Raw genomic sequence first — 27055 nt, 5'->3', positions numbered from 1 at the left:
CTGCGAGCGACGGCGGCTGCAGAGGCCAAATTTAGTGAGCGGAAGAGCAACGCGCGCGCTATTCCCGGCTCCTCCCTGGCGGGGTCTGAGGTGGCTGGGGATCTTCAGCCGACCTCGAAGTGGGAGCAGGATGAAGCAAGGGGGCGACGATGGCCGGCTTTTTTCCCGCGGATTCCAGAGCCGCTCCCACGAGAAGGTGAAGCTGCGAAAGAGAAAGTCAACTTTGTACCTCAGCCCCCGGAAGAGCAGCGAGCGCCGCGGAGGTGAGGGGCGGGCGGGGGCGGGGGGAGGGCGCCAAGCTCCCCGGCTGTGGCGGGAAGCCGCGGACCGCGAGTGAGGGCTCCACCTGCTGGGCGGGGTTGCCGAGAAATCGCCGCGCGCTGGAGCCGCGGTTCTCCGTCCCTAGCCGCTTGTGCGGCGTTTTATTCTGCGTGGGTTAATCCTGCCGCGGCCCGGTGGAGTGAGTTGACGTGACGTAGCCGACCGCGTTTTAGGACGGGGGCAACTTACCTGAGGTTTCGCAGCTGCACAGGGATTGATTCCTGGGGTGACCAGGTCTGACTCCCACTCCATTTATTACAGCCCCAGCCTCCAGCCTTCTCTTTGGTACGTTGTGAGGATGTTGACAGGAACCAGATCACCCCCCCAGCACCTGGGCTGTTGATCTGTCAGAGGCGGGCTTTAATATAAGGATGGACTTCTGCATTTAATAAATATTTATTGTGCGCCTTGTATGTGCCAAGCACTGTGTAAGCGGCATGAAAAGAATGCTGAGTTTCCCCTGTGGAGACCTGAGACGAAAAAAGGGGAGAATCATTTTTGCCAGATGAAGGAGGATTGTGACGGGGAGAGGGAGAGGGGCCTCTGGGCCGGAGTTCTCTCGCTCTTTTCCCCTGACTCTTCCTTCGGTAGAGAAGTTGGATCCCTCAGGGTTAAGGAGAGTAACGAGATTATAAATGACCGCACTTGTCACATAGTTGAACCTTTAGGTATTCAGAATCACTTGTTCAGGGCCCAGTTCTGAGTATTGTGTACTCTGCACCAGTCCACAGAGTAAAAGGGTTTTTTTTTCACAGGGTTTTCTTTCAGCAGCTGTAGTTCAGTCGGGATGTTTCTTTAAGTGCTTCTGAAGGATGAACGTTGAGATGGGGCGTGTGTGTTGTGTTGAATGTACGAGTTATCTGAACAATATTTAAATGTGTTCCTGGAGAATAATGGAGGACAGTGGCAGGAACCTAGAACTATAGCAAAAGACTCAAAATGGATTAAGAGTACAATCAAGCAGGTCTGAATAAATTAAAGCACCTCTCAGAACCAGCCAGTTGTTGCCAGTTGAGCTCTGTTGTCAGATGTTAGTTTAGGAATGCTGCAATACAGATTTTAATATAAAGTCGGATTTTTAAATGTTGACAAATAAATTAACATTCAAAAAAAAAATACTCTGTGTTCAGCCTGCAGGCTGTCCACTTGTGGCAAAGAGGCAGCAGATAGCCCTGGTTTTGAATTCTGTTTCGCCATTTACAACCTTTTTGACTTTGGACAAGGCAGTTTAACTTCTTAGTCTTGTTTTCCTTATAGGTAAAATGAGGCCAATACCTACCCTTTAGCACGATTTGGAGGATTAAAGAAGGCAACATGAAGGAATGAACTCTTGCATAGACTAAACAACAATAAGGGCTATTTAAAAACATGCAGAGGACCATTTGATATGCCACTGTTTGACTCCTAAATTAGTAATTTGTTAGCTGGTTTCTGTCATTAGCTACCTATATAGGCTATTACCTAATTAGCCTAAGGCCTTAGTTAACCTGATCTCTTTTTCATTGTTATCTTACTATTCTCTTTATACAATTAATTGCAAGAAAGATTGGTTAAATGGAAGGAGTGATAATTACCCAGTGGTAGAGCTCCAGCCCTTGTCTGTCAGCCAGAGTTCTCTACTGTGCCTTGAGTCTGAGCAATGAGCAAGGCCCCAACTGGAACAGCAGATTTTAGTTCTGCAAGTAGAACTTGCCTGACTTTTGTGCCACAATTACCTGTTTTGTTTTGTTTTTTAGATCTTCTTGGTGAAAACGTTTATTTGGTCTCGTTTACCATAGCATTACGAATATGTAACTGTTTTTTAGTCCAGACAAGTTTTGTTCCAGATGAATATTGGCAGTCTCTTGAAGTTGCACATCACATGGTTTTCAAATATCCTTTGTAGTTTCTTTTCCAAATTAGAAATGTGTATTCATCTTAGAAATTGTGCCAGCTTCTATTGTATTTTTTCAATTTTCCATATATTCTCCAAGTAATTTTAACTTATCAAAGTACACCATTATTTTATACTAATATTTCTTCTATATCTTTCTTTGATGTTAATACACTTGACTCAACCTTTAACCAGCAGGTCTTCCCATAGTGCTCAGTACTGTGGGAGATATAGATGAAGTAAAAAACACATTCCCTTCACGAAGAAATTATGAGTTTAATTGGCCATTGCATTTTTAACTCAAATAACCAGTGTGAAATGCTGTGTTTTTAAGTTTAATTATCAAAAAAATAGAAATTTTTTATGCACAGACATTAAAAGAGATTGTTTCAGTGCTATTCAACATTAGTCCTTAATATCACTAATTATGGTTATTTGACCTGGGAATGGACAGAAAGATTGAGGGGTTACACATACCCCTTAATCTTTGCAAGCATTTACAAGATTCTGCATCTTTTGGGAAAAGATAATGTTCAGCTACTGGTAAGTTTATATAAAAGTAATGAAAATAGTTATCAAAAGTAGATTTATTCCACCCTTTTTAAAAGGCTCATGTATATTAACTAAATGACATTATTGGTATCACAAAGTTTTTTTTTGTTTGTTTTTTTGCTTTTTAAAGATACTTGTTGCTAAACTCTGACCATATCTGGGAAGCCCACAGTTACAAAGACATACTATGATGTGTAACTCTTTATTATGTGCTAAAACACAAAAACAGCATAAAAGTGTCCTACTTGAAGGAATCCTGTTAAAATTTGCAGACTTTCAGAATGACTACATTATATATTAATTATTTGGACCTTAGAAATATTCTTCCTTCATGAAAGCATCACGTGAGAGCAGTGTTGTATCTTGTTTTTTTTAACTTGTGAGTAGAAGACCATGTTATATGAGCTTATGAAGACTAAATGTATATAAACCTACTCAGGATTTAGTGTTGAAATTAAATCTTAGAGAAAATTAATTTGACTAGAATTTAATGATATGTACAATCATTGTGCTATATATGTAGTAATTAGGCAGCAATAGTAATAAGGTTGTAATTCCTAGATCATGAATTTCTGGTGTCAGTTGCCAAGAAAGGGTAGTGAAGAACTAGTGGTGCCAAAGTTTTTCTAAACTCACTCTCAAAATCCTTTAAGCTGTCCTCAGATTAGACTCAGAAGTTTGGGCCTTCCCCATTTTCTGTTAGGGAAGTGGCCCAGAATTCCAAAGGCTATCCAAATCCTGAGGGTTTCTTGGAGCCTGGAAACACATGGAAAGATCATGGGGAAGGAGAATGTATAGCATTAGCAGAGTTTCTCCCATTGACACATGTAGAAGTTAGGAGCTGTGAATTTGCTTCTCTTGTCAGGTCTTCTAGATTATGTAGAGTAACCATAAAGTCTGGAACCACAGGTAAATATGCATGATGTCATCAAGGATATCTTATATCCCAAGAAGTAGGTTATATTATGAATTAAGGAGTCTTCAAGATAGAAAACTTGCTATTCCTCCAGGACCTAGCCACTCTCCTCAACCTGTAGCTGACCCACGGGGCCATCTTGTGTTTAAGTAAGCCGCCTCTTGCCCTCCCCCCCATCCTCACCCCATTGTCCCTCTCAAAAAACCTCCATCCTATCTGGAACTTGACCAGGTAGAGAAACATTGAGATGCTATCAGTCATTCATACCTGTCATACTGATTTTTTTAAATGTATATTACATAATTTTGAAACTAGAAGGGGTCAGAGAAGTGAAATAAATAGACCAAGGTCACAGCATGTTGAGCTCTTACAAGACAGTTTCTCCCTAAACTGCATAAAATATGAGCATAGAATTAGGAATGGCTTAGAATTGCACTGTCTGACATGGTAGCCACTGCCACATGTGTCTATTGAATATGTGAGATGTGGCTAGTCTAAATTGAGAAGTGCTATTACTATAAAATTCATACTAGATGTCAAAAACCTAGTACAAAATAAAAATGTAAAATGTTTCTATACTTTTTTATTTTGATGAATTGGTAATATTTTAGATATGTCGGGTTAAACAAAATAAATAAAATTAATTTTACCTGTTTGGGATTTTTAAAATTTTTTTTAATTTGGCTACTATAAAATTTTAAACTATGTACGTGGCTCGTGTTATATTTCAACTGGACAGCACTGGCTTAGAACACGTGAGAAGAAAGGGATATAGAAGGGAGACCTGAATGGGGTTCCACAGTGGGGGGCTTTCAATAGTCAGAAGACATACAAGGGCATTTGGCCTCTGGAAGCTTAATGGAGGAATCAGGAGCTTAAAGAACAGGAGAATGGTAAGCTGCCAACACAGTATCATACTCAAGGTTTACCCCTTGCATGTTCCTTCTCTTTGCCCCAAATTAACTTTTCACATGAACTACTTTCAGGCCTAGAGGTAAGAAGAATATAGATCTCTATGCAGAGTAAACAAAAGGTATGTACATAGATGCCTTTTGCTCTATTTTACAAGGCAATTATTTTTTTAAGTGAAATTATGAAGTACAGCATACCTTTAAGACTTAAATATTTACAGATTACTGACAAAGAGGAGGAACATAAAAAAAAAGTGTTAGAAGCCACTGACACCTGAAAGTAAAGCTACTCTAAAGTTAATAAAGATTGGTCCAACAAAAATACAAATTTAAATATATTTTTAGAAACACATCTTTTGAACAAACCTAGATTAAATTGTGCTCTATCAGTGTGTTATTTTGTTAATGATAGCTCGGACACATTTTTTTTAAAACTCTCAAAGATGTCATTGTGTAATATTAGAATTACTAACTGTAATTAAGTTATAATACATTTACTCTTTAGTTTTACTTTTTTTTTTTTTTTTAAAGATTTTATTTATTTATCCATGAGAAACACAGAGAGAGAGAGAGAGGCGCAGAGACACAGGCAGAGGGAGAAGCAGGCTCCAGGCAGGGAGCCCGACATGGAACTTGATCCCAGGTCTCCAGAATCAGGCCCTAGGCTGAAGGTGGTGCTAAACTGCTGAGCCACCCTGGCTGCCCCTAGTTTTACTCTTAAATTGACTTTTTAATGTCATCTGATTACTGTGTTTTTGTAATTGTAGAATACTTGTCCTTTTATGGGAAAAAAAAGTAAATAATTTTATCATCTGTATTGCAGGATGAAAAACAATGTAACTTAGTAGTTAAGAGCACAGGCTTCAGAATCACAAAGACCTGGGTTTGAATCCTAGCTTTGACACTAAGTAGCTTTGTAGCCTTGAGAAAATTATTTAATGTCTCTGTACCTCAGTTTCCTCACTTATAAAGCAGTACCTATCTCACAGGGATTGTTAGGAGGACTGAATGAGGTGATATATATAAAGTACTTGGTATGATAACCCATCACACACTATTATAAATGATTCATAAAAATTTAACTTACTGTTATGCTAATGGAATTCACTAAATGTGCTTCCAAAATAGAACCTTAACACAATGAACTATTTTGTTGGCTATCTAGATTAAAAGCAGTAGTGTTGTAATATATAAATTACAGAGAGAAAGAATGAGAATGATAAAACTACTTTGGGCATTTCCCTGAAAAATTAATGTAATTTTTGTCAAAAAACAGGTATTTTTGCAGAATAGACTAATATATTATGTCTATTTTTGTACTAAGAAGGGCCTTCAGTTGATAGTCGGATCAGTTTGTTGATTTTTTATGCTAATTCAGTGTGAACTGGTACATGTTTTTAAATATCTTCTTTTTTTAATTAAAAAAAAAAAACTATTGAAGATTTGGATTCCTAGACTTGCCCAAGCACTCCTATCTGCTATAGCAGACATCAGACTCTACTCCTTAATGAAGCAACTAGAAAATCAGCAAATGGCAAGATGGGTGGTAAGTGTTAAACCCTTTAGAAACTAGTCACTTATTTCATTCCTAACAGCGTAAAATACATGGAAAAATATCAATTCTTAAAATAGCTTCAAAAGATAATTTGAACAGTGTTACAGAGGTACTTCCATAATGAAGAACAACAAAATGCAAATGGTGCATGCCATATCTCCTTCTGATTGCACCCTGGGTGATTGAAGCCACCGATGCCCTCAAAATCTTTGAGAGGCTGAACCCTAGGAGCAGCCTTTGGAAACATCTTCACTTCATTGGTCAAACCTGTCATAATCCTTGCCTCACTTTCTATAAAATTCAGTTAGGAATAGTTCTTTTTTTCTTTTTTTTCTTTCTTTCTTTCTTTCTTTCTTTCTTTCTTTCTTTCTTTTTTTTTTTAAGATTTTACTTATTTGAGAGAGAAAGTGAGAGAGCATGAGCAGGAGGAGAGGGAGAAGCAGACTCCCCACTGAGCAGGAAGCCTGATGCAGGGCTTCATCCAGTCGATCCTGGGACTCAATCCCGAGACTCTATCCTAAGACTCCAGGATCATGACCTGAGCCAGAGGCAGATGCTTAACCAAGTGAGCCACCAGGTGCCCCCAGTAGGAATAGTTCTAATTATTGGCTACCTCACAAATCACCTCCACTGTTTACATCCATTGTTCACTACCTCATACCTGAGACTGAGCCTAAGAAGTATGTTTTCACTGAAGCATTTCACCTCTAGCTAGTGTTTGAAATAAACTCTGTAAGGGAGAAAATGTAGTGTAGAAAACTGTCCTTTGTCAAACTGGCTTATTTCACAGTGGGGAGATAGATTCCTGATATCACATTCAAATTTTGATTTTCTCATTGAAACCATATCCTGAAGAGTGACTGGATTCTTTAGTACTGTGATTATATAAGCCTATATAAGCCTGCTTAGAAATGTTACTGCCTTTTTAATAGTTTCTACTGGAAAATATGTTCTGAATTCCAAGTGACCAATTTATCAAAAAATTTCTAGAATATAATTTTTATTAATTTATTAATAAATATTATAATTTGCTAATTATTAAGATATTTCTGTGGGTAGTGTTTTTATTTGCATTAAAAAGACAGCATGGTTTAGTGATTGAGTGGTTGTTAATTGATTCAAGGATAAATTCAGTCTGCTTATTTTGTGCTTATATACACTGCTGAAGGCTCAACCTAAAATGGCAAGAATGTAATACCTTTGAAATTCTTCCTCTAAAGTACTAAGTTGTTATAGTTTAGGAAAAGCCTTTATATCTACAAAACTTTGGAACATTTTTTAAAGGCTGTATTTGAAGAGATAGGAAGCCAGTACCACATGTTTAACATCCTTGCACTAGCTAACAAGTTTCTTTTAAGACAGTTGCTTTGTAGATTTGATGCTTCTGTTTGCATGTTCTTCCAAAAACTGTTTTCTTTTATTTTAGTCAATTTACCTGAAAGTATAAACTTACTAACTTTAACACATAATATATCTGGTATTATTATAGACCTATGTGTAATATAACTCCTTAAAAACAATGTTTGGGCATGACTTTTCAATATCGTTTATCTTTTGATGTGATTTTTTGCAATATGTAGACTTGATATTTTCCATAAAAGAAGATAATACGGAGCTTTTCCAATTCTCCCTCCCTATATGTTTGCTTATAATTGTTCTTAGTTTTTTTGCCAGTTAAGCTCTTGGTTCACATGGTATTGCTGTACCAGAACTCTTACAAACACCATGGAAACTGTTCTCACTATAATTGCTCTTTTCTACTATCCTTTGGAAGGTTCAAAGTCTATGAACAGGTGAGATATATTACTGTTAATAATTATGTACAAAACATGAAATATCTTGAGTATCAACATATTATAATGCCCAGTGGACCCCCAAATGTTCATGAGGTTTATTAAAACAACATTATCAGTTGATACATTTATTATAATAGGAAACAGATATACGCAAACCAGGTAATGAAGGGCAGTTTAATAAAAGGACTATGTATACATGTTTAAGCAATGTTTAGAAAAGCCAATAAGGAAATAACCATAGTACCCCAGGGTTAATCATAGGGGGAAGTTTCTGCTACCCTTTGGCCCCAAGAAGAGGTAATTATTATGGCAATCCATACAAAACTATAACTCTCCCCAGTAGGAGACAGGCACAGCTCGCCATAGCAAGGAGGGAGCTGGGAGAATAAAATACCGTGACTTAACTCTTCTGCGCTCCAATCAGTCAAAGCCAGTCAGAAGCCAGAATGCAAGTGAGCTCATTAATATAGTCCAGACAGGTCAGCTTTCATGCACATAGAGCAAGTGAAGAATAGAGGAAAACAGATCTGGAAGAGCAAATAGAAAATATATGGACCCAAGAGATTGCATCCAAGATGGAAGCATAGGAAGATTCTGAACTCACTTCCTCACTCAGACATACCACATCTATAGGAACTTATGGATCATTTCCCTCCAGAAAATCTGAAAACTAGATAAATTGCTGTCCACAACAAAGGGTAAAGACAGAAGAGGCAGAGACACTGTCAGAAAAAAATCCAACCCACAGTATAGCAACACACACCAGCTAGGCATTTCTTCCAGAAGAGCAAGGGGTTGGTGCCTTACATTAGGCACTCTGGCCCCTGGGATCTGCACTAGAGAAACAAGCACCCAGAACATCTAGCATGGAAAGTCAACAAGTTGACATCCAGGGGCCCCATGTGCTATAGGAAACTGAGATTCCCCACTTGAAAGTCTCACATGAAGTCTTGGTTACCCTTGAGACCCAGTGGAAAAATAGACATTTGAAAAGCGTCCAGCATTAACCCATAGCAGGAGGGATATCAGAGGTGAAGGTGGTCCCTGTGGAGCAAAGAGTTCAACTCCACATCAGGGACCCCCTGCCTGGGGACTCAGGAATATGAATCCCTGTAATGTCTCAGGGACATCAGTGGGGTTTAGCTCCAGAAGACCCTGAGAACTATAGGAAACCTAGACTCTGCTCTTAAATGGCCTGCAAACAGTATCACTTTCTCCAAAACCAGCAAAGCAACAGCAGTTTAAAAATCATCCGAGCTAGACATCAAGATTTATTGACAGATTTTAAGGCATGTACCATAAAGGCTGGGCAATTTTCCCAAGAACAGGAGTTCTCATATACACCATTTTTTGGCCCATCTTCAACCCAGCTAGTCAACATTTGCCAACACTGGCAAATGACAGTGTGATACTTTCCATCTACCTTGCTAGCATAGCTTGCCTCACTCTGGCATTTCCCTGCAGACCTGCCCTACCCAACTTGGCAGGTGCCCCTCCAAAGCAGCTGCCACCATGCCATAACCAGGGGGCAGCCTCTATTGGCACTGCTACCCTTCCATAGTAACTGCCAGCCCTGGGTGAGGGAGGCATCTCTGCCCATCAGCTCACCCATACCAGTTGTGGATGGGCCTCATAACCAGCTACACTGAGGCTTGATGCCATCCATCAGCATGCCCACAGGAGCCACAGCCAGACCTCTAGTCAGTCAGCTGTGCTAGCCTGCCCATGAGCACACCCACAGCAGTTATGGCATGTCACAAAAGGAGGTCACACAGCCCATACAGAGGATAGTCCTGGAATGCCTGGTACTGGTGACCAAGAAGAATTGTACTTCTAGGCCCATGGGACATTACCTTTAACCCAGGAGATATAGCTGACCTACCTAATACCAAGAAACAATCACAAAGGATACAATAATATATTTTAAATGAGAACAAGACAAAACCTCAGAAAAAGAACTAAACAAAGTGGAAACAAGCAATCTATCTGAAAAAGAATTCAAAGTAATAGTCCTAAAATGCTCACTGAACTTAGAAGAGTGAATGAACTCAGGGAAAACTTAAGGAGATAGAAAAATATTAAAAAGAACCAACTAGAGCTGAAGAATATAATAACTGAAATGAAACATATACTGAGGGAATCAACAGCAGATTAGAAGATGCAGAACAGCAATATGGAAGACAGGGTGGTGGAAATCATCGAAACAGAAAAGGAAAAGAATTTCTTAAAATGAGGATAGGGTAAGGGACTTCTAGAACATTAAGCAGACTAACATTCACATTATAGGGGTCCTAGAAGAAGAGAGAGAAAGGGATAGAAAACTTATTTGAAGAGAAAATAGCTGAAAACTTCCCTGACCTGGGGAAGGAAACTGACATCCGGGTCCAGGAAGCACAAGAGAACCCCAAACAAGATGAACCAAGAGTTCTGAAATAAGACATATAATAATTAAGATGTCCAAAGGTAAAGAGAGAATCTTAAAAACAGCAAGAGAAAAGCAACTAGTTATATGCAACAAAACACCCATACACCCATATTAGCTGATTTTTCAGCAGAAGCTTTGCAGGCCAGAAGACACTAGTGTGAAGTATGTTCAAAGTGCTGAAATGAAAAAAACTACAACCAAGAATGCTCTACCCAGCGGGATCCCTGGGTGGCGCAGCGGTTTGGCGCCTGCCTTTGGCCCAGGGCGCGATCCCGGAGACCCCGGATCGAATCCCACGTCGGGCTCCCGGTGCATGGAGCCTGCTTCTCCCTCTGCCTGTGTCTCTGCCTCTCTCTCTCTCTCTCTCTCTCTGTGACTATAATAAATTAAAAAAAAAAAAAAAAAAAGAATGCTCTACCCAGCAAGAATTAAAGGCGAGATAAAAAGTTTTCCAAACAAAAGTTTAAAGGAGTTCATTACCACTATACCAGTCTTACAAAAAATGTGAAAGGAAATCTTCTAAGAAGAAAATTCTTAAAAATTATGAAAGAAGAATTTTACTGGCAAAAACAAAATACAGTAAAAAATAGATAAATCACTTCAAGCTAGTATAAAAATTAAAAGACAAAATTAGTAAAATCAATTATATCTATAATGAGAAAATAAAAATATAAAAAATATAATATCAAATACATAATGAAAGGATAATGTACTGTGCTTTTAGAATGAATCTCATGGCACTAAAAACCCATAACACACACACACCCACACACACACACACACAAAAAAAAAAAAAAAAAAAACCAGAAAGGAACCCAAGCATAACATTATGAAAGTCATGAAATCACAAGAGAAGAGAGCAAGAGAAGAGGAAAAAACAGAACTACAAAAACAAACAGATGAATCACTGATCTCTATCTCTGGAACGAATAATACATTGTTAATTAATTGAATTTAATTTAAAAAAGATAAGGGGGGGAGATATTCTCAGTTTAAAATTTCATCTAAATAAATAAATAAATCCAAATAGAAAACAGTTAACAAAATAACAATAAGTACACACCTATCAATGATTACATTAAATGTAAATGAACTAAATGCTCCAGCCAAAAGACATGAAATGACTGGATGGATTTAAAAAAGGAAACAAAACTCTCATCTGTGTGCTGCATAGAAGAGACTCGCTTCAGACCGAAAACACATACTGAAAGTGAAGGAATGAACACAGATATTCCATGCAAATGGAAGTGAAAGAAAATATGAGGGTGGTAATACCTGGACAAAATAGACCTTAATACAAAGACTATAATAAAAGACAAAGAAGGGCATTAATAGTGATAAAGGGATCAAGCCAACAAGAGGCTATAATTGTAAATATTTATGTATCCAACATAGCAGCATTTAAATATATAAAGCAAATTATTAACAGACCTAAAAGGAGAAATACAGTAGTAGGAGGAGACTTTAAGGCCCCACTAGCGACAATGGATAATTAGTCCAGACAGGAAATAAGGAAACAGTAGTTTTAACGACACATTAAACCAGATTGGCTTAACATAGAATATTTCATTCCCAAACAGCAGAATGCACATTTTTTTGAAGTACACATGGAACATTCTCTAAAAGAGATCACGTTGGGCCAGAAATAAGTCTCAATAAATTTAAGAAGATTGAAATCTTATCAAGCATCTTTTTTTTTAAAGGATTTTATTTATTTATTTGACAGAGAAAGATAGTGATAAAGATTGTAAGAGCATGAGTGGGGAGGAAGCTTCTTGCTGAGCTGGAAGCCCAACTAGGGACTAGATCCCAGGACTCTGGGATCATGACCTGAGCTGAAAGCAGATGCTTAACATCTTTTCTGACAACAGTATGACATTAGAAATCAATTGCAATTAAAAAAAAAAAAAACCTGTAAAAAAATGAAGGCCCAAAACATGCTACTAAACAAGCAATAGGTCGACAAAAATCAAAGAGAATCCAAAAATACCTTGAGACAAATTACAATAGAAATACAATATTCCAAAATCCTTAGGATGCAACAGAAGCAGTTCTAAGAAGTTTATGACAAAACAGGCCTACCTCAAGAAATAAGAATAGTTCCAAACAATCTAACCTAATCTAAATTTAGTAGAAAAAGAACAAAGACCCAGTTAGCAGAAGAAAATAATAAAGATCACAATGGAATAGGGACAAAAAAATTAGAAATGATCAGTGAAACTAACAACTGATTCTTTAAAAAGATAAACAATGTTTAAAACCTTTAGCCAGGCTCAAAGAAAAAAAAGGACTTAAATCAGAAATGAAACAGGAGAAGTTACAGCCAACACCATAGAAATAAAAAAGGATTATAAAAGACTATTACAAAAAAATTATATTCTGACAAGTGGGACAACCTAGAAGAAATGGATAAATTTAGAAACATAATCTTTCAAGACTGAATCAGGAAGAAACAAAATCTGAACAGACTGATCACTAGTAATAAAATTGAATCAGTAGTCAAAAAACTCCCCCCAAAAGCCCAAGATCAGATAGCTTCACAGATGAATTCTACAAAACTTTTAAAGAAGAGTTAATTTCAAAAAAATTAAAGAGGAGGAACTCTTCTAAATTCATTCATTATGAGGCCAGCATTACCCTGATATACCAAAAAACAAAAACAAAAAGCAAAATTATAGGCCAGTATTTCTAATGAAGAGAGATTCAAATTCTTCAACAAAATACCACAAACTGAATTCAACAATAAAGGTATCATTCACCACAAACAAGTGGAATTCCAGAAATGCAGGGATCATTATTTGCAAATTAACATGATGTACCACATTAATAAAATGAAGGTTAAAAATCATATGATTATCTCAATAGATGCAGAAGAAGCATTTGACAAAATTCAACATCCATTTATTCATTCTGTATAATATACAATACATGAATATACCTCAACATAACAAATGAATATACCTCAACATAATAAAGCCCATATATGAGAAACCCACAGGTAATAACCATACTCAATAGTGAAAAGCTTGAAGCTTTTTATCTAAAGTCAGGAACAAGGATGCTCACTCTCACCACTGTTATTCCACATAGTATTGGAAGTCTTAGCAACAGTAATCAGACCAGAAAAAGAAAAGGCATCCAAATTGGTTAGAAAGAGGTAAAACTCATTATTGCAGCTAACATACTACATATTGAAAACTGTAAAGTCTCCACCAAAAAAAATATTAGAACTAATAAATTTAATAAAGTTACAGGATACAAAATGAATATACAGAAATCTGTTGTTTCTATACACTACTAGAAAAGTAGCAGAAAGAGAAACTAGAAGAACTATCCCATTTATAACTGCATTAAAAAATACCTAAAGATAAATTTAACCAAAGACCTGTGCTCTTAAAACTCTAAGACATTAATGAAAGAAATTGAAAATGATGCAAGTAAATGGAAAGATACACCATATTCATGGATTGGAAAATTAATATTGTTAAAATGTCCATATTACCCAAAGCAATCTAGAGATTCAGTGCAGTCTCTATCAATGTACTAATAGCATTTTTCTCAGAAGTAAAAGATAATCCTAAACTTTGTTTGGAACCACAAAAACAAACAAACAAAAGCCCCTGAATAGCCAAAACCATCTTGAAACAGAACAAAGCAGGAAGTATCACACTCCCAGATCTCAGATTATACTACAAAGATATAGTAATCAAAAAAGTATGGTTCTGACAGTAAAATAAACCTATAGATCAATGGCACAAAATAGCCCAAAAATAACCCACACTTTTTTTTTCAAGATTTTTATATTTTTTATTTGAGAGATGGAGTATGCATGAGCAGAGGATAGGGGTGGAGGGAAAGGGAAAAGCAGGCTCCCTGCTGAGCAGCAAGCCCAACATGGGGCTTGATCCCAGGACCCTGAGATCATGACCTGAGCTGAAGGCAGATGCTTAACTGAACTGACTGAGCCACCCACATGCCCCTAAACCCACAGTTGTATGGTTAATTAATCCACAACAAAGCTTGGCAAGAATATATAACAGGGAAAAGGCAGTCTTTTCAAAAAATGGTGTTGGGAAAACTGGATAGTTACATGGAAAAGACTGAAACTTGACAACTTTATCAACCCATATACAAAATATAAACTTAAAATGTAAGACCTGAAACCATAAAACTCCTAAAAGAAAAGAAGTGGTAAACTCTTTGGATGTCAGTTTTAGAAACATTTTTTTAGATCTATCTCCCCAGGCACGGGCAACAAAATCAAAAACAAACTATTGGGTCTATGAACAGCTCAGAAAGGAAAACCCACCAACAAAATGAAAAGGCAACCTACTGAATGGAAGAAGGTATTTATTTGCAAATGATATATCCTGTAAAGGGTTAATATCCAAAATACATAAAGAACACATACAATTTTTAAAAAGTAAATTTTAAAATGGGCAGAAGACCTAAGTAGACATTTTTCCAAAGAAAATTTACAGATGGCCTACAGACATATGAAAAGATGTTCAACATAACTAATCATCAGGGAAATGCAAATGAAAACCAAAATAAGAGGGGGATCCCTGAGTGGCTCAGTGGTTTAGCGCCTGCCTTTGGCCCAGGACGTGATCCTGGAGCCCCGGGATCAAGTCCTGCGTCAGGCTCCTGGGATGGAGCCTGCTTCTCTCCCTCTGCCTGTCCCTCTGCCCCTCTCTCTCTCTCTGTGTCTATCATGAATAAATAAATAAAATATTTAAGAAAATGAATAAATAAATAAAATCTTTAAGAAAAATAAGATGGCTATTACCAGACAAAAAAATAACAAGTGTTGGCTTGGATGTGGAGAAAAGGGAACCCTAATGCACCGTTGGTAGGAATGTAAATTAGTACAGCCTCTGTGGAAAACAGTATGGAAGTTCCTCCAAAAACTAAAAATAGAAATATTATAGATGTGATCCATGAATTCCATGTCTGGGTATTTATCCAAAGAAAACGCAAACACTAATAAGCACTCCTATATTTACTGCAGCATTATTTACAATAGGCAAGATATGGAAGGAACCTAAGTATCCATTAATAGATGAACAGATAAAGAAGGTGTGTGTGTGTGCACGCGCGCACGCTACTTGCCATAAAAGGAATGAAATCTTACCATCTGCAACAACAATGGATGGACCAAGAGGATATTACTGAGATAAGTGATATTAGTGAAAGAAGTCAGACAGGGAATGATAAATACCATATAATTTCACTTAAAAGTGGAATTTAAAAAACAAAACAAATGAATAAACAACATAAACAGACTCACAAATACAGGGAACAAACTGATGGTTGCCAGATTGGAAGAGGAATGGGTGGATGGGCAAAACAGATGAAGGGGATTATGAGTTACAAAGTTCCATTCATAAAATAAATGGTCATGAGGATATAAAGTATAGCATTGGGAATATAATCCATAATGTTGTAATAACTTTGTATGGTAACATAACACCTTTTTTGTGGTGAGAATTTTGTAATGTATATAAATGTCAAATCGCTATATTGTATACTTGAAACTAATAACAATACTGTATATTGATTATACTTCAATTTTTTAAATAAATTAAATATATGGACCAGATTTGGGCTTACATAAACTGGGGATGCAAATACAAAGCAAATGGAACAACCAACATGAGCAAACAAACAGCTATAAAAGGGCTTCATTTTATTGTGGCCAGGTTGTCCATCCTACCATACATCCTCCCATGGTAGGAAGCATGGGAGAAGGGAAGAATAAGAGATGAGGCTGGAATGGGACTTTGCCCTTCTCCAGAATTTGGACTTTTTTCTGTAGGTAGTAAGGACCTCTTGAAAGCTTTTGAAAGTATGACATAATAAAATATTTAGAAAGAATTCTCTTGCAGTGCCAGTATTTATTTAGGATATACTGAAAGGGAGAAAGCCATAATTTGGTCTAGTTAAGAAGCTACTATCCATTCTTCCTATATAGAAGAGTTACTGGGAAAATCGAATCAAATAAGATTATTTCTGTAGTAGACTCCTGACTGCAAGAAAAGGCATTCACTTAAATTTACTAATATGATGAGAGCTTTTTTATAAGGCTAAAAGTAAAAATAAGAAAAAGGCACCTTGTGGCCAGGCCTGGAAGAAAATTACAGAATATCTCAGCTACATAAATGAAATGGATGAATTATGTAGAATCCAAGGTAGTTTTGAGGAAAAGTCAATAGCCCAGTCTCTTAATCTGTTTTAGTTGTCTAATTTTAAGGCTTAGCTAGTCTTCATTTCTGTCCTCACTCCCAATTGTCCAACTTTCTCACATTCAAATTCAGAAAATCTGACCTAGGTCTTTTTTTTTTTTTTTTAAGATTTTACTTATTCATGAGAGACACAGAGAGGCAGAAACATAGGCAGAGGGAGAAACAGGCTCCATGGAGGAAGCCCGACGCGGGACTTGATCCCGGGTCTCCAGGATCACGCCCTGGGCTGAAGGCAGCGCTAAACCACTGAGCCACCCAGGCTGCCCTGACTTAGGTCTTTTAAATGTCATTATCACTATTTGGACATAGTTTCACACTGGCCAGACTTAGATTGGCTGCCTGGATTCAGTTAGGACAAGAGGGTCCCTGTTTTGTTTTTTTGAGGAAATTACTTGGCAAAGTTTTAAAACTGGGAGATCTTACATAAAATCTGGGTTTCTGGGTCTCTTGAAAAAATGAGAGGCTTCGCAACATTTTGCACCAGGATTCCTTCACGACAGTATTTGAACCTCCCTCTATGGTCTACATCACTTATTTTTATTACTTATGTGGTCTCTGTAAGCATCTGAATTTGAAATCCCCGCTCTTAACATCCTCACCAACATCAGAAATTTCTCTATAGCTCCTTATTAGTTAGTAGATATGTAATGGTACCACAAAGTTTTATTTTTTGTACTTTCAATTTTTAGCAGAGCTAACACTATTCCCATGTGATAATCTACTGTCCATAGTCCTCAGAAGTAAATTATTATAGTGTTCTTTAGCCATTTATTGAGAGAAGTCCTAATAGTAAAAATCCACATTTCTATCCATGATCTTAGAGGTTTGTATGGTAGGCTTTTTATCAATTATACATATAGGTATTTCATTTGGATAAAATTAGCACCTTACTTTCAAAACAAAATCGTATATATTCAGAAGCCCAGTATTGTTTAAATAATCCTAATATTTCCTTAAATGCATTCATTAATTTTTTCTTAGAAAATGGCTTTGTGTGACTTTCTTTTATCTTCTTAGGAGAGACTTGATATCTTTTTCCATCAGGAAAGCAATTGGCAGTTGTATGGCTAAAAGTTAGTATGCCTTCTGGAAAAACAAGGCCAACATTAAGACATAGAATAACTTCTAAATTTAAAATACTAGAGTTAGGATATTAGAATAGAAAAAGATCTTTGTTATTACCTCTTTTTATGGATGAGAAAAATTAAGAGCCAAAAAGTATAAGTAACATACCCTAGTACACATAGCTATTTATACCAAAAGGGAAATGCTCTCATTTTTTTAAAAAAGTTATATCACAGCATAAATAATAGAAAATTTATAAACTCATTTCCTAGTTGTCTTGACGACATATTTTCCTTGTTTATAGTGTCAAGTACTCCTCCCTGGTGGCACTTGCCTTCATAATTCGTCCCACAGCAGTCATTCCATGGATACCTTTGGTCTTCAAACATTTCTGGCAAGAACAAAAAAAGCTTAATCTTATTCTGCACCAGTTTTTACCTATAGGGTAAGTATAGCTACAATCCATCTATTAATTTCAATAACCTATAAATTACAGATTATGAAAAGATTTTACATCTTGTCAATTATTGTATCTTATAATGTCAATGAGAATTATCAGACTAAGGAAACTATTTCCAAATTTATATTTTATATTTTTATATTTATAATAGTGATTAAATATAATTAATTTGCTTAAATGGGGATCTTTTGATTTTTCTCACTTAGAACTTTTTTACACTTCATTTCCTAAATATTTCTTAAGTACGTTTTAGAGATACTTGATTCTTTTATATTTGTATAAGGCTTTGTAATTTATAATGTGTATTTACATATTACCTCATGACTTTCACAGTTCTTGGATCTAGACAATGTGTTTTAGTTTGTAGTAGAGGAAATGGTTTGGGTGGGGGGAGGGGGAACTTGGTGAAATTAAAAATGCATTAGCCCAAGTCAGTGGGTTGGTTGCTGTGATGGAATGGGGATTGAAACCCACATCTTCTGTGCTCAATTCAGTAGCATATATACTAAAATTGGAATAATACAATAAGATTAACATGGCCCCTACGCAAAAAAACAAAAAGCAAAACAAAAACCCATGTCTTCTAATTTTGAGCTCCTAGGGTCATACTTACCCAAGTATCTAGTAGAGTATCCAAAAGTTATTTTTTGAAGGGCTGAATGCATTCTGACTCCTAGAACAGTAACCTTTTTAATATACTAGTATTCATTCTGTATGAGTGTTTTTGGGTAGGATCTAGAAGCCAAGTTGCCACTGTTGTCATTTCTCAGATTTATTAATATTGTTTTTAATGTATTGCATTCATTCAGCAAATATTTGTTTAATCCTAGTACATACCAGGTACTATTCCAGATGCTGGAGATATAGCAACTTAACAAAGTCCTTGCCTTCATGAAGTTTATATTCTAGTGGGAGAAGACAAAAAACTAAAAACATAGGAGAAATATATATTTGTCAAGTGATAATGCTATAGGGAAAAATAATGAAAGATAAGGATAGAATGCTGGTGTAGGAAGGAAGTATTGTTATTTTTTATAGGGTAATTGGGGAAGACTGCCATGATAAGGTGACATTGGAGCCAAAACCCAAAGGAATTGAGACAGAGAATATTCCAGGCAAAGAGATCAGAAAGTGCAAAGATCTTGATGTAAGATGTATTTGACATATTTGAGGAACAACTGTGGCTAAAGGAGAGTGAACTTGGGAGAATATGATAATGAGGTCAGAGAGATAGCAGGAGCTCAGATCATGTAAGCTTTTACACAGAGAGATAAAAAGCTTTTTTTCTCATCAGCAATACAATGTATTCTGATAATATATTCATTCAACAAGAATTTAGCCTGCTTTATATCAAGCATTTGAGGAGTCAGAAGTGAGTAAGTTGCAGTGTCTCTCCCAAGGTCAAAATGGGGTGAGGGAAAAGAGATACCTCGAATTTTTGACCAGCAATATACAGTGTTCCAAGTGTTATATAACAAAATGTTGTAGGAGAACAGAAAATTAAAAAGCCTAATTCTGCTTGTAGGGGAAACATTAATAGAGGGTTTATAAAGTAGATGATGTTTTAAATAATATCAAGAATAAACATGAATTTGCTAGGCCTAGGGAAACAGCATGCTTAAAGCTGTGAAGGCCTGAAGGAGCCTATTCATATAAATCAAAATGCTTATCTTGTTTATTTTGAAGGGAGAAATATGAAAGAACAAATGAGATGATGTATGTGAAAATTGAAATTGTACAGTGCAACAAATATGATTCACAGATCTAATTAGTCTTACAGTGTCAAGTGTTGGTGCACTGAGTTGGCCCCAACCCAACAGCCTTTTATGTATTAAGCACCCATTAAAACTAACCAGTTGCAGGGGATCTGGCTGGCTCAGTTGATAGAGCATGCAACTTGATCTCAGGGTCATGAGTTCAAGCCCCATACTAGGAGTAGATTTTACTTCAAAAGAACACAAAATTCATCTACACCTCACTTTACAGATGAGGCAGTGGAGGTTCAGAGAAGGAAATGAGACTTGCAAGGTCTTTGGGCTGGTCAGGGTCAGAACAGGGACTAGAACACCAAATCTCTAGCACCTCGGACTATTTATTAGAAAGAAAAAACAAAAACAGTTTTATATCAAGAATCTCTAAATATAGAGAAAAGTCTTGCATTAGTCTTAGGAAAATTTCTAATATGTATGGATCTACTTCTCTTTGCCTTTTACATGACCTTGGGAATTTAGGACATCATTTTGTCATTCATTCTGTAAAATTAAATATAATTCAGTTGCCTTTCAGCTGCCACATTCTCACCAACAATTAGCAAGACAAAACAAAGGTACGGGACATCATTATAGACCTTACAGGCATTAAGAAGATAAGAGGATATTATGAACAACTTTTTGCTAATAAATTTGACAACTCAGATGAAATGGGCAAATTCCTAGAAAAATACACCTTATCAAAACTGACACAAGAGGAAATAGTAAATATGAATAGTACTATATATATTAAAGTGAATTTGTAATTAAGAACTTTAAACAAAGAAACACCAGGCTCAGATGGCTTCACTGGTAAATGCTACCATATATTTAAGGAAGAAGAAATGTCAATCCACATAAAATAAATTCCACAGAATAGAAAAGAATAACATTTCCTAGCTCCTTTAATGAAGATACCATACCCTTCCAAAATCTGACAAAGACATTACAAGAGAAGTCAATTATAAATCAGTATCTCTCATGACTATGAATGCAAAATTCTTAAACAAATCTTACTAAATTGAATCTAGCAATATATTAAAAAGGAGAATGGGGTGCCGGGGGGTTTAGTCAGTTAAGCATCCAACTCTTGGTTTTGGCTTGGCCCATGATCTCAGGGTTGTGAGATCCAGCCCCATGCTGGGTGTGGAGCCTGCTTAGGATTCTCTCTCTTTCTCTCCCTCTGCCCCTCCCTTCTCCACTTGTGTACACGCTCTCTCTTTAAAAAAAAAAAAAGGATAATACATCATAACCAAGATTAATGTTAGTTCAGGAATGTGAAGTAGGTTTAGTATTTTTAAATCAGTCAGTAGGATTCATGACATAACAGAATAAAGGAGAAAATTCATAAGAATCTTTTTTTTAAAAAAAGATTTTATTTATTCACGAGAGACACACACATACAGAGAGAGAGAGAGAGAGGCAGAGACACAGGCATAGGGAGAAGCAGGCTCCTCACAGGGAGTCCGATGTGGGACTCAGTCCCAGGTCCCCAGGATCATGCCCTGGGCTGAAGGTGGTGCTAAACCACTGTGCCACCCGGGCTGCCCACAACAATCTTAATAGGCACAGAAAAGCCATATGATAAAATGAAAAGCCTACTCATGATGCAAGAGGAGGAACAACCATTAGAAAATGTGTAACAGGGATCCCTGGGTGGCGCAGCGGTTTGGCGCCTGCCTTTGGCCCAGGGCGCGATCCTGGAGACCCGGGCTCGAGTCCCACATCGGGCTCCCGGTGCATGGAGCCTGCTTCTCCCTCTGCCTGTGTCTCTGCCTCTCTCTCTCTCTCTCTCTCTCTCTCTCTCTGTGACTATCATAAATTTAAAAAAAAAAAATTAAAAAAAAAGAAAATGTGTAACATAAGGGGACTTCACTAATATGATATTTCTATAAAATGTTATAGCAAATCCATACTAAGTGTTAAAGCACTGAAACCCTTTTCCCTGAGGTCTAGAATGATACATGTATGCCCATTACTTCCACTGCTATTTAGTAGATGTCCTAGCTGGTGCAGTAAGGCAAGAACAACAAATGGTTGGAAAGGAAGAAATAAAATGACGTGGCATGATTGTATGTAGAAAATCCAAAAGAATCTAGAGATAAACTAGTATGATTAGTAAGCAAGATCACCATGTTCACTGGATACAAAGTCAACATACAAATATTGATTTTTATCTGGATGCTAAAACTAGTGGGTAAAAGGTTTTTTTTCTTTTTTGTATTTTTTTTTATTGGAGTTCAGTTTGCCAACATATAGTACTAACACCTGTGCTCATCCCATCAAGTGCCCCCCTCAGTGCCTGTCACCTAGTCACCCCATCCCCCTGCCCACCTCCCCTTCCATTACCCCTTGTTTGTTTCTAGTGGGTAAAAGTTTAAGAAATAAATAACAGAATATTTATACAGTCTCAATGTGTCTCCCCATAAAATATTTATTAATTACAATGGATAAAATAATAATTTTACCATGGAGAAACTTGACAGACACCTCCTTTAACCAAGGGATCAAAGTTAAGAGGTGCCTGGCTGGCTCAGACAGTAGAGCATGTAACTCTTGATTTCACGGGTTGTGGGTTCAAGCTCCACAGTGAGTAAAGAGATTACTTAAAAATAAAAATCTTTTAAAAGTAGATAATTTTAAAAAGAAAAAAATGATCAAAGTTAACATTTCCAGTATTTGGACAGATCACTAAAATGAGATTCCTGATCAGAAGCAAAGAAAACACCCTTTCACTTCTTTGGTATTACTGCCATAACACATAATCTGAATCTATTCATGGGAAAGCATCAGCCAAACGCAAACTGAGGTACATTCTAGAAAATACCTGACCGGTATTCTTCAAAGATGCCAGTCATGAATGACAAGGAAATATTAAGGAAATATTCTAGATTAAAAGGAGACTACAGAAATGCAAGTGAACACAACAAATAATCAAGGTTTTCTTTATCTTTGTATAAAGGACATTATTGGGACAATTGGCAGAATCTGAACAAGGTGTAAATTAGATAGCCATGAAAATTTAATATTTCCTGGTTCTGATTGTGATTTATGTAAGAGAATTTTCTTGTTTTTAGGAAATACCCACTGAAGTATAGGGATAAAGGTGAATGATGTCTGCAACTTATTAAGCAGTTCAGAAAAAAAATGCGTAAAGATAAAGAAAAGGATAAAGCAAGTACGGTAAAATGTTAACATTCGGGGAATCTAGATGAAGGATATATGGGAATTCTTTATAGTATTCTTGCAACTTTTCCCAGAAATTATGTCAAAATAAAAAATTAAAAGGAAAATAAGTATCATTTACAGTAGTGTCAAAAAAATCAGATGTCTATGAATAAAATAATGAAAGATACACAAGAACTCTACACAGAAAGCTCCAAAACATTAAGACCTAATAAGTGGAAGAATATACCATGTTCATGGATGGAAGACTCAATATTTTAAAGATATCATCTCTCCCCAAACTGTGATATGTATATTTAGTGCAATTCCAATTAAAGCCCAGTATGGGTGTGTAAGTGTATGAACTGATAAAGCTGATTTAAAAATTTTAGGCTGAAAAAAATAAAATAAGATAAAATAAAAATTTTAGGCTGAATGCAAAATACCAATATTAACTAAAAGAATCATAGAAATATTGGATGGCTTACACTACAAGATATTAAGATTTCTTACAAAGTTACAGTAATTATGACTACTTAGAATCAGTGCAAGGTAAAACAAATAGAATGGTGGGACACAACAGTCCAGCAATAGGCCCAGACAAAAAGTCACTCATTTATGATAACAGCAATAAGGTAATAGAGTAGAGAGAGGATAGTCTTTTAAATAAATATATAATTAGCTAAATATCCATATGGGAAAAAAATTAATATTGACCCCTACTTGCTACCATCAGCAAAAAAATAAATAATAATCCAGGGAATTATAGACCTTACTGTAAAGGTAAAAGAGTTGCACTTCTTTAAGATATGATAGAATATCTTCATGACCTTGAGGCTGGCAAAGATTTCCTAAATAGAATATAGTATTAACTATAAAGGAAAAGATAGATACACTTGAATACATTAAAGTTCAAGACTTTTTGTCTATAAGATTCACACCAGAAGACATTTGCAGTATAAAGCACAACACCAAGAAAAAACTTCTATCAATTATATACAGAACTCATACAAATCTGTAAGAAAAAGATAATAGAAAATTGATTAAAAGACCTGAACAGGTACTTCAAAAGATATTTAAATGGCTAAGAAGTATAAAGGTACTCACCTCATTAGCCACCAAGGAAATATAAATTAAACCCACCATGACATGCTAGTATACATCTACCCAAATGTCCTAAAAGGATATAGAGGCCTTATATATTCCTGTAGGAATATAAATTTATATAACCACTTTGGAAAACAGTAAGAATTTGCTAAAACTGATTGTACTTACACTGTGGGGCCCAGTAATTCAACCCTAGGTATATACTAGGCAGAAATGTATATATATATATATATATATATATATATATATATATATATATGGGAAACAAAAGGTGCATAGAAGAATTTTCATTGCACTGTTCATAAGAGCTAAAAAAGTTAAGCAGTGTCCATCAACAGAATAAATACATTGTGGTATATTAATTCAGTGGAATACTATATAGTAGTATAAATGAATGAACTACTGCAATGTATAAAAAATGTAGTGAAATCTCAAAAACATGATTGAAAGGAACTGGAAAGGAGTCTACAGTGTGATTTCATTTTTGTAAAACTCAGTAAAAGGTAAAACATCCACAGTATCCTAAGTCAGGATTGTGGTCACCTTTGGGAAGAGAGTGGAGATTGGTTGGAAAGACAGAAGAGCCTTTTGAAGTGCTGCTAATGCTCTCTATCCTGGTCTATATGACAGTTACACAATTGTGTCCATATAGTGATGATTCATGAAGGCTTATAGTGTTCTTTTCTGTGTACATGTTTATGGTAGGCAGCCTCTGAGATGGCTCCCACTAATCCCATCATCTTGATATTCACACCTTTTTCTTGTGTCCTCTGCCTCCCCTCCCCTGAGCTGGTGCTGGATATTTTGACTTAATTCTAACAAACAGAAATGTGGCAGAAGGGATGTCACTTCCAAGATTGGGTTATTAAAGGACTGTGGCATCTATGTCAGATGCCCATCTTACTCTCTCTTTGCTGGCTCACCCTGGGGGATGCCAGTCTCCATGTCAGGAGGTGGTCTTAAAAAAAAGAAAAGGTCACGTTTGGAAGACTGAGCCCTCCCAACAGCCATGCTGAGTGAGCTTGGAAGGAGATTTCCCCACCAGAACCAGTTAAGCCTTTAGATGAAACTCTAGCACCAGCCAACATTTTAACAATTCAGAAGAAGCTTTGACCCAGAGACACCAAGCTCAGTTCCACTTGGATTCTTGACCCATGATGAACAATGAGGTATTAAATGTGCATAGTTTTAAGTTGCCAAAATTTTTTTGTGCAACGATAATACAGTGTTTATTATTTTTAGAAACTTCCTTAAATACAGCTTCTATCAGTGAAAGATCTTTCAATGTGTAAATGCATATTCAGTTGGAAAAACTGTAAAGGATTTTTACAGTGACTCTTGATGCCAAGCATTTTCAAAGCTGTATGCCAATATTGAATTTTCAGTAAGTAAGTTCAGAATGTAAATCACTCTTCTATTTTGTTTTTCAGGTTTGTCACTTTAACTTTGTCTCTGATAATTGATCGTATTTTTTTTGGTCAAGTAAGTTAAAATATATTAAGCTAACAACTATTCTTAATCTAACCATTTATTACACTAAAAACTCAACCTGACTTATTAATCAATGAGTATTTGGGAACACAGGCAAATAACTTTTTAAAAATTTTATGGGATGTGTTAAAAAAAAAAACTATTGGCATTTGCCTTTCATTCAATTTGCTGTTTTCCATAAAATAGAATTGCGTATTCCTAGTTGCAGTTAAAAGGATTCTATTTTATGGCATTGTTGTCAAGTTTGCATAATTTAGTCAGGTTTGTAACAATAAAGATTAAATTTTTAAATAATTTTAATTGGCTTCAAGTTAATCATCCAGAACTTCAAACAATCAGAATACTCTTCTTCAAGCATTTTATTTGCATTTTATTTCACATTTTAATGTCACGACTGTTGGTAACGGTGTATAGTTGTTTTTAAGTTCCCTGATTTTAAGTCACTTAGGGGCTTTGGAATCAGATTACCACAATTTGAAACCTAGTGCCCTCATTATTAGCTATGTGATCTTGGGTAAGTTATGTACCTTTCTTGCCAGTTTCCTTAACTAGAAATAACTGGTACCTGTTTTATAAAGTTGAAGAATAGGTGAGATAATGCATGTAAATGCTTACACTAGTGCTTGGCAGACATGAGCATTTCCTGTTAACTGCTGTTATTGCTGTTATCTTGTGCTATAATTCAAAAGGTGATGTTTTCAAAACTTTATCTTAATGTGTGATATCATAAGGTACTAAAGTTTTTAACATGGGTAACATGCATACTCATGTAAAAAACTATCTTTGAGGATCTTATCTCTTATTGTATGTGTAATTTACATTGTTAAAATACATGTTTATTCATGCTTTCTTGAATTGCAGAAACCTAGATTTTTTTATATATTAGCAGAACACATTATACTTAGAACATTAAAATGAATGATTTCATGTGGTCATTAATCAAAATTATTTAAAGCATTATTTGGTTTTTAGAGTTCATTCAAGATTCTGCCAAATTCCCTAATCCCAAAGATTCATACTTGGCACTAATACATTTCTATTTCTCTTTCTATCAACTATGCCAGTGGACCTTGGTTCAGTATAACTTTTTGAAATTTAACGTGCTGCAGAATTTGGGAACATTTTACGGTTCTCATCCATGGCATTGGTACTTCAGTCAAGGATTTCCGGCTGTCTTGGGTACTCACTTACCCTTCTTTATTCATGGCTGCTTTCTGGCCCCAAAGAGGTACCGAATACTTTTGGTAACTGTGCTGTGGACACTGCTAATTTATAGGTAAGATTTTATTTGTCCAAATCATTAAATTTTTTAATGTTACCAAGAATTTAAATTCTTCAAAAAAATAAACAGTCTATCTTCTGCAAATGTATAAACTCCTATGATTTGTTAGTGGGGATTATTTAGCAGACAGAAAAGGTAATAAT

At 36.1% G+C, this 27055-nt stretch overlaps 1 protein-coding gene across 2 annotated transcripts in view; it reads left to right on the top strand.

Moving 5' to 3' along the window:
• The first annotated feature begins 2 nt into the window (after nt 1-2).
• Nucleotides 3-27055, top strand: part of PIGB (phosphatidylinositol glycan anchor biosynthesis class B) — a 37624-nt gene continuing 10571 nt past the window's right edge. The window contains exons 1-8 of one of the 2 annotated variants that reach the window (XM_041738918.1): nt 3-263; nt 2058-2193; nt 2620-2737; nt 6015-6119; nt 7791-7921; nt 17964-18104; nt 25570-25621; nt 26695-26906. In XM_041738918.1, coding sequence (XP_041594852.1) covers nt 131-263; nt 2058-2193; nt 2620-2737; nt 6015-6119; nt 7791-7921; nt 17964-18104; nt 25570-25621; nt 26695-26906 — 1028 coding nt within the window. In that variant the 5' untranslated portion in view covers nt 3-130. The other variant, XM_041738924.1, reaches the window with a different exon arrangement.

Source organism: Vulpes lagopus, chromosome 2 (assembly GCF_018345385.1).
Source record: "Vulpes lagopus strain Blue_001 chromosome 2, ASM1834538v1, whole genome shotgun sequence".
In the NCBI taxonomy this organism is placed as follows: Eukaryota; Metazoa; Chordata; class Mammalia; order Carnivora; family Canidae; genus Vulpes; species Vulpes lagopus.
The sequence above is the reverse complement of the archived record's forward strand: the minus strand, read 5'-3'. Positions and strand labels throughout refer to the sequence as shown.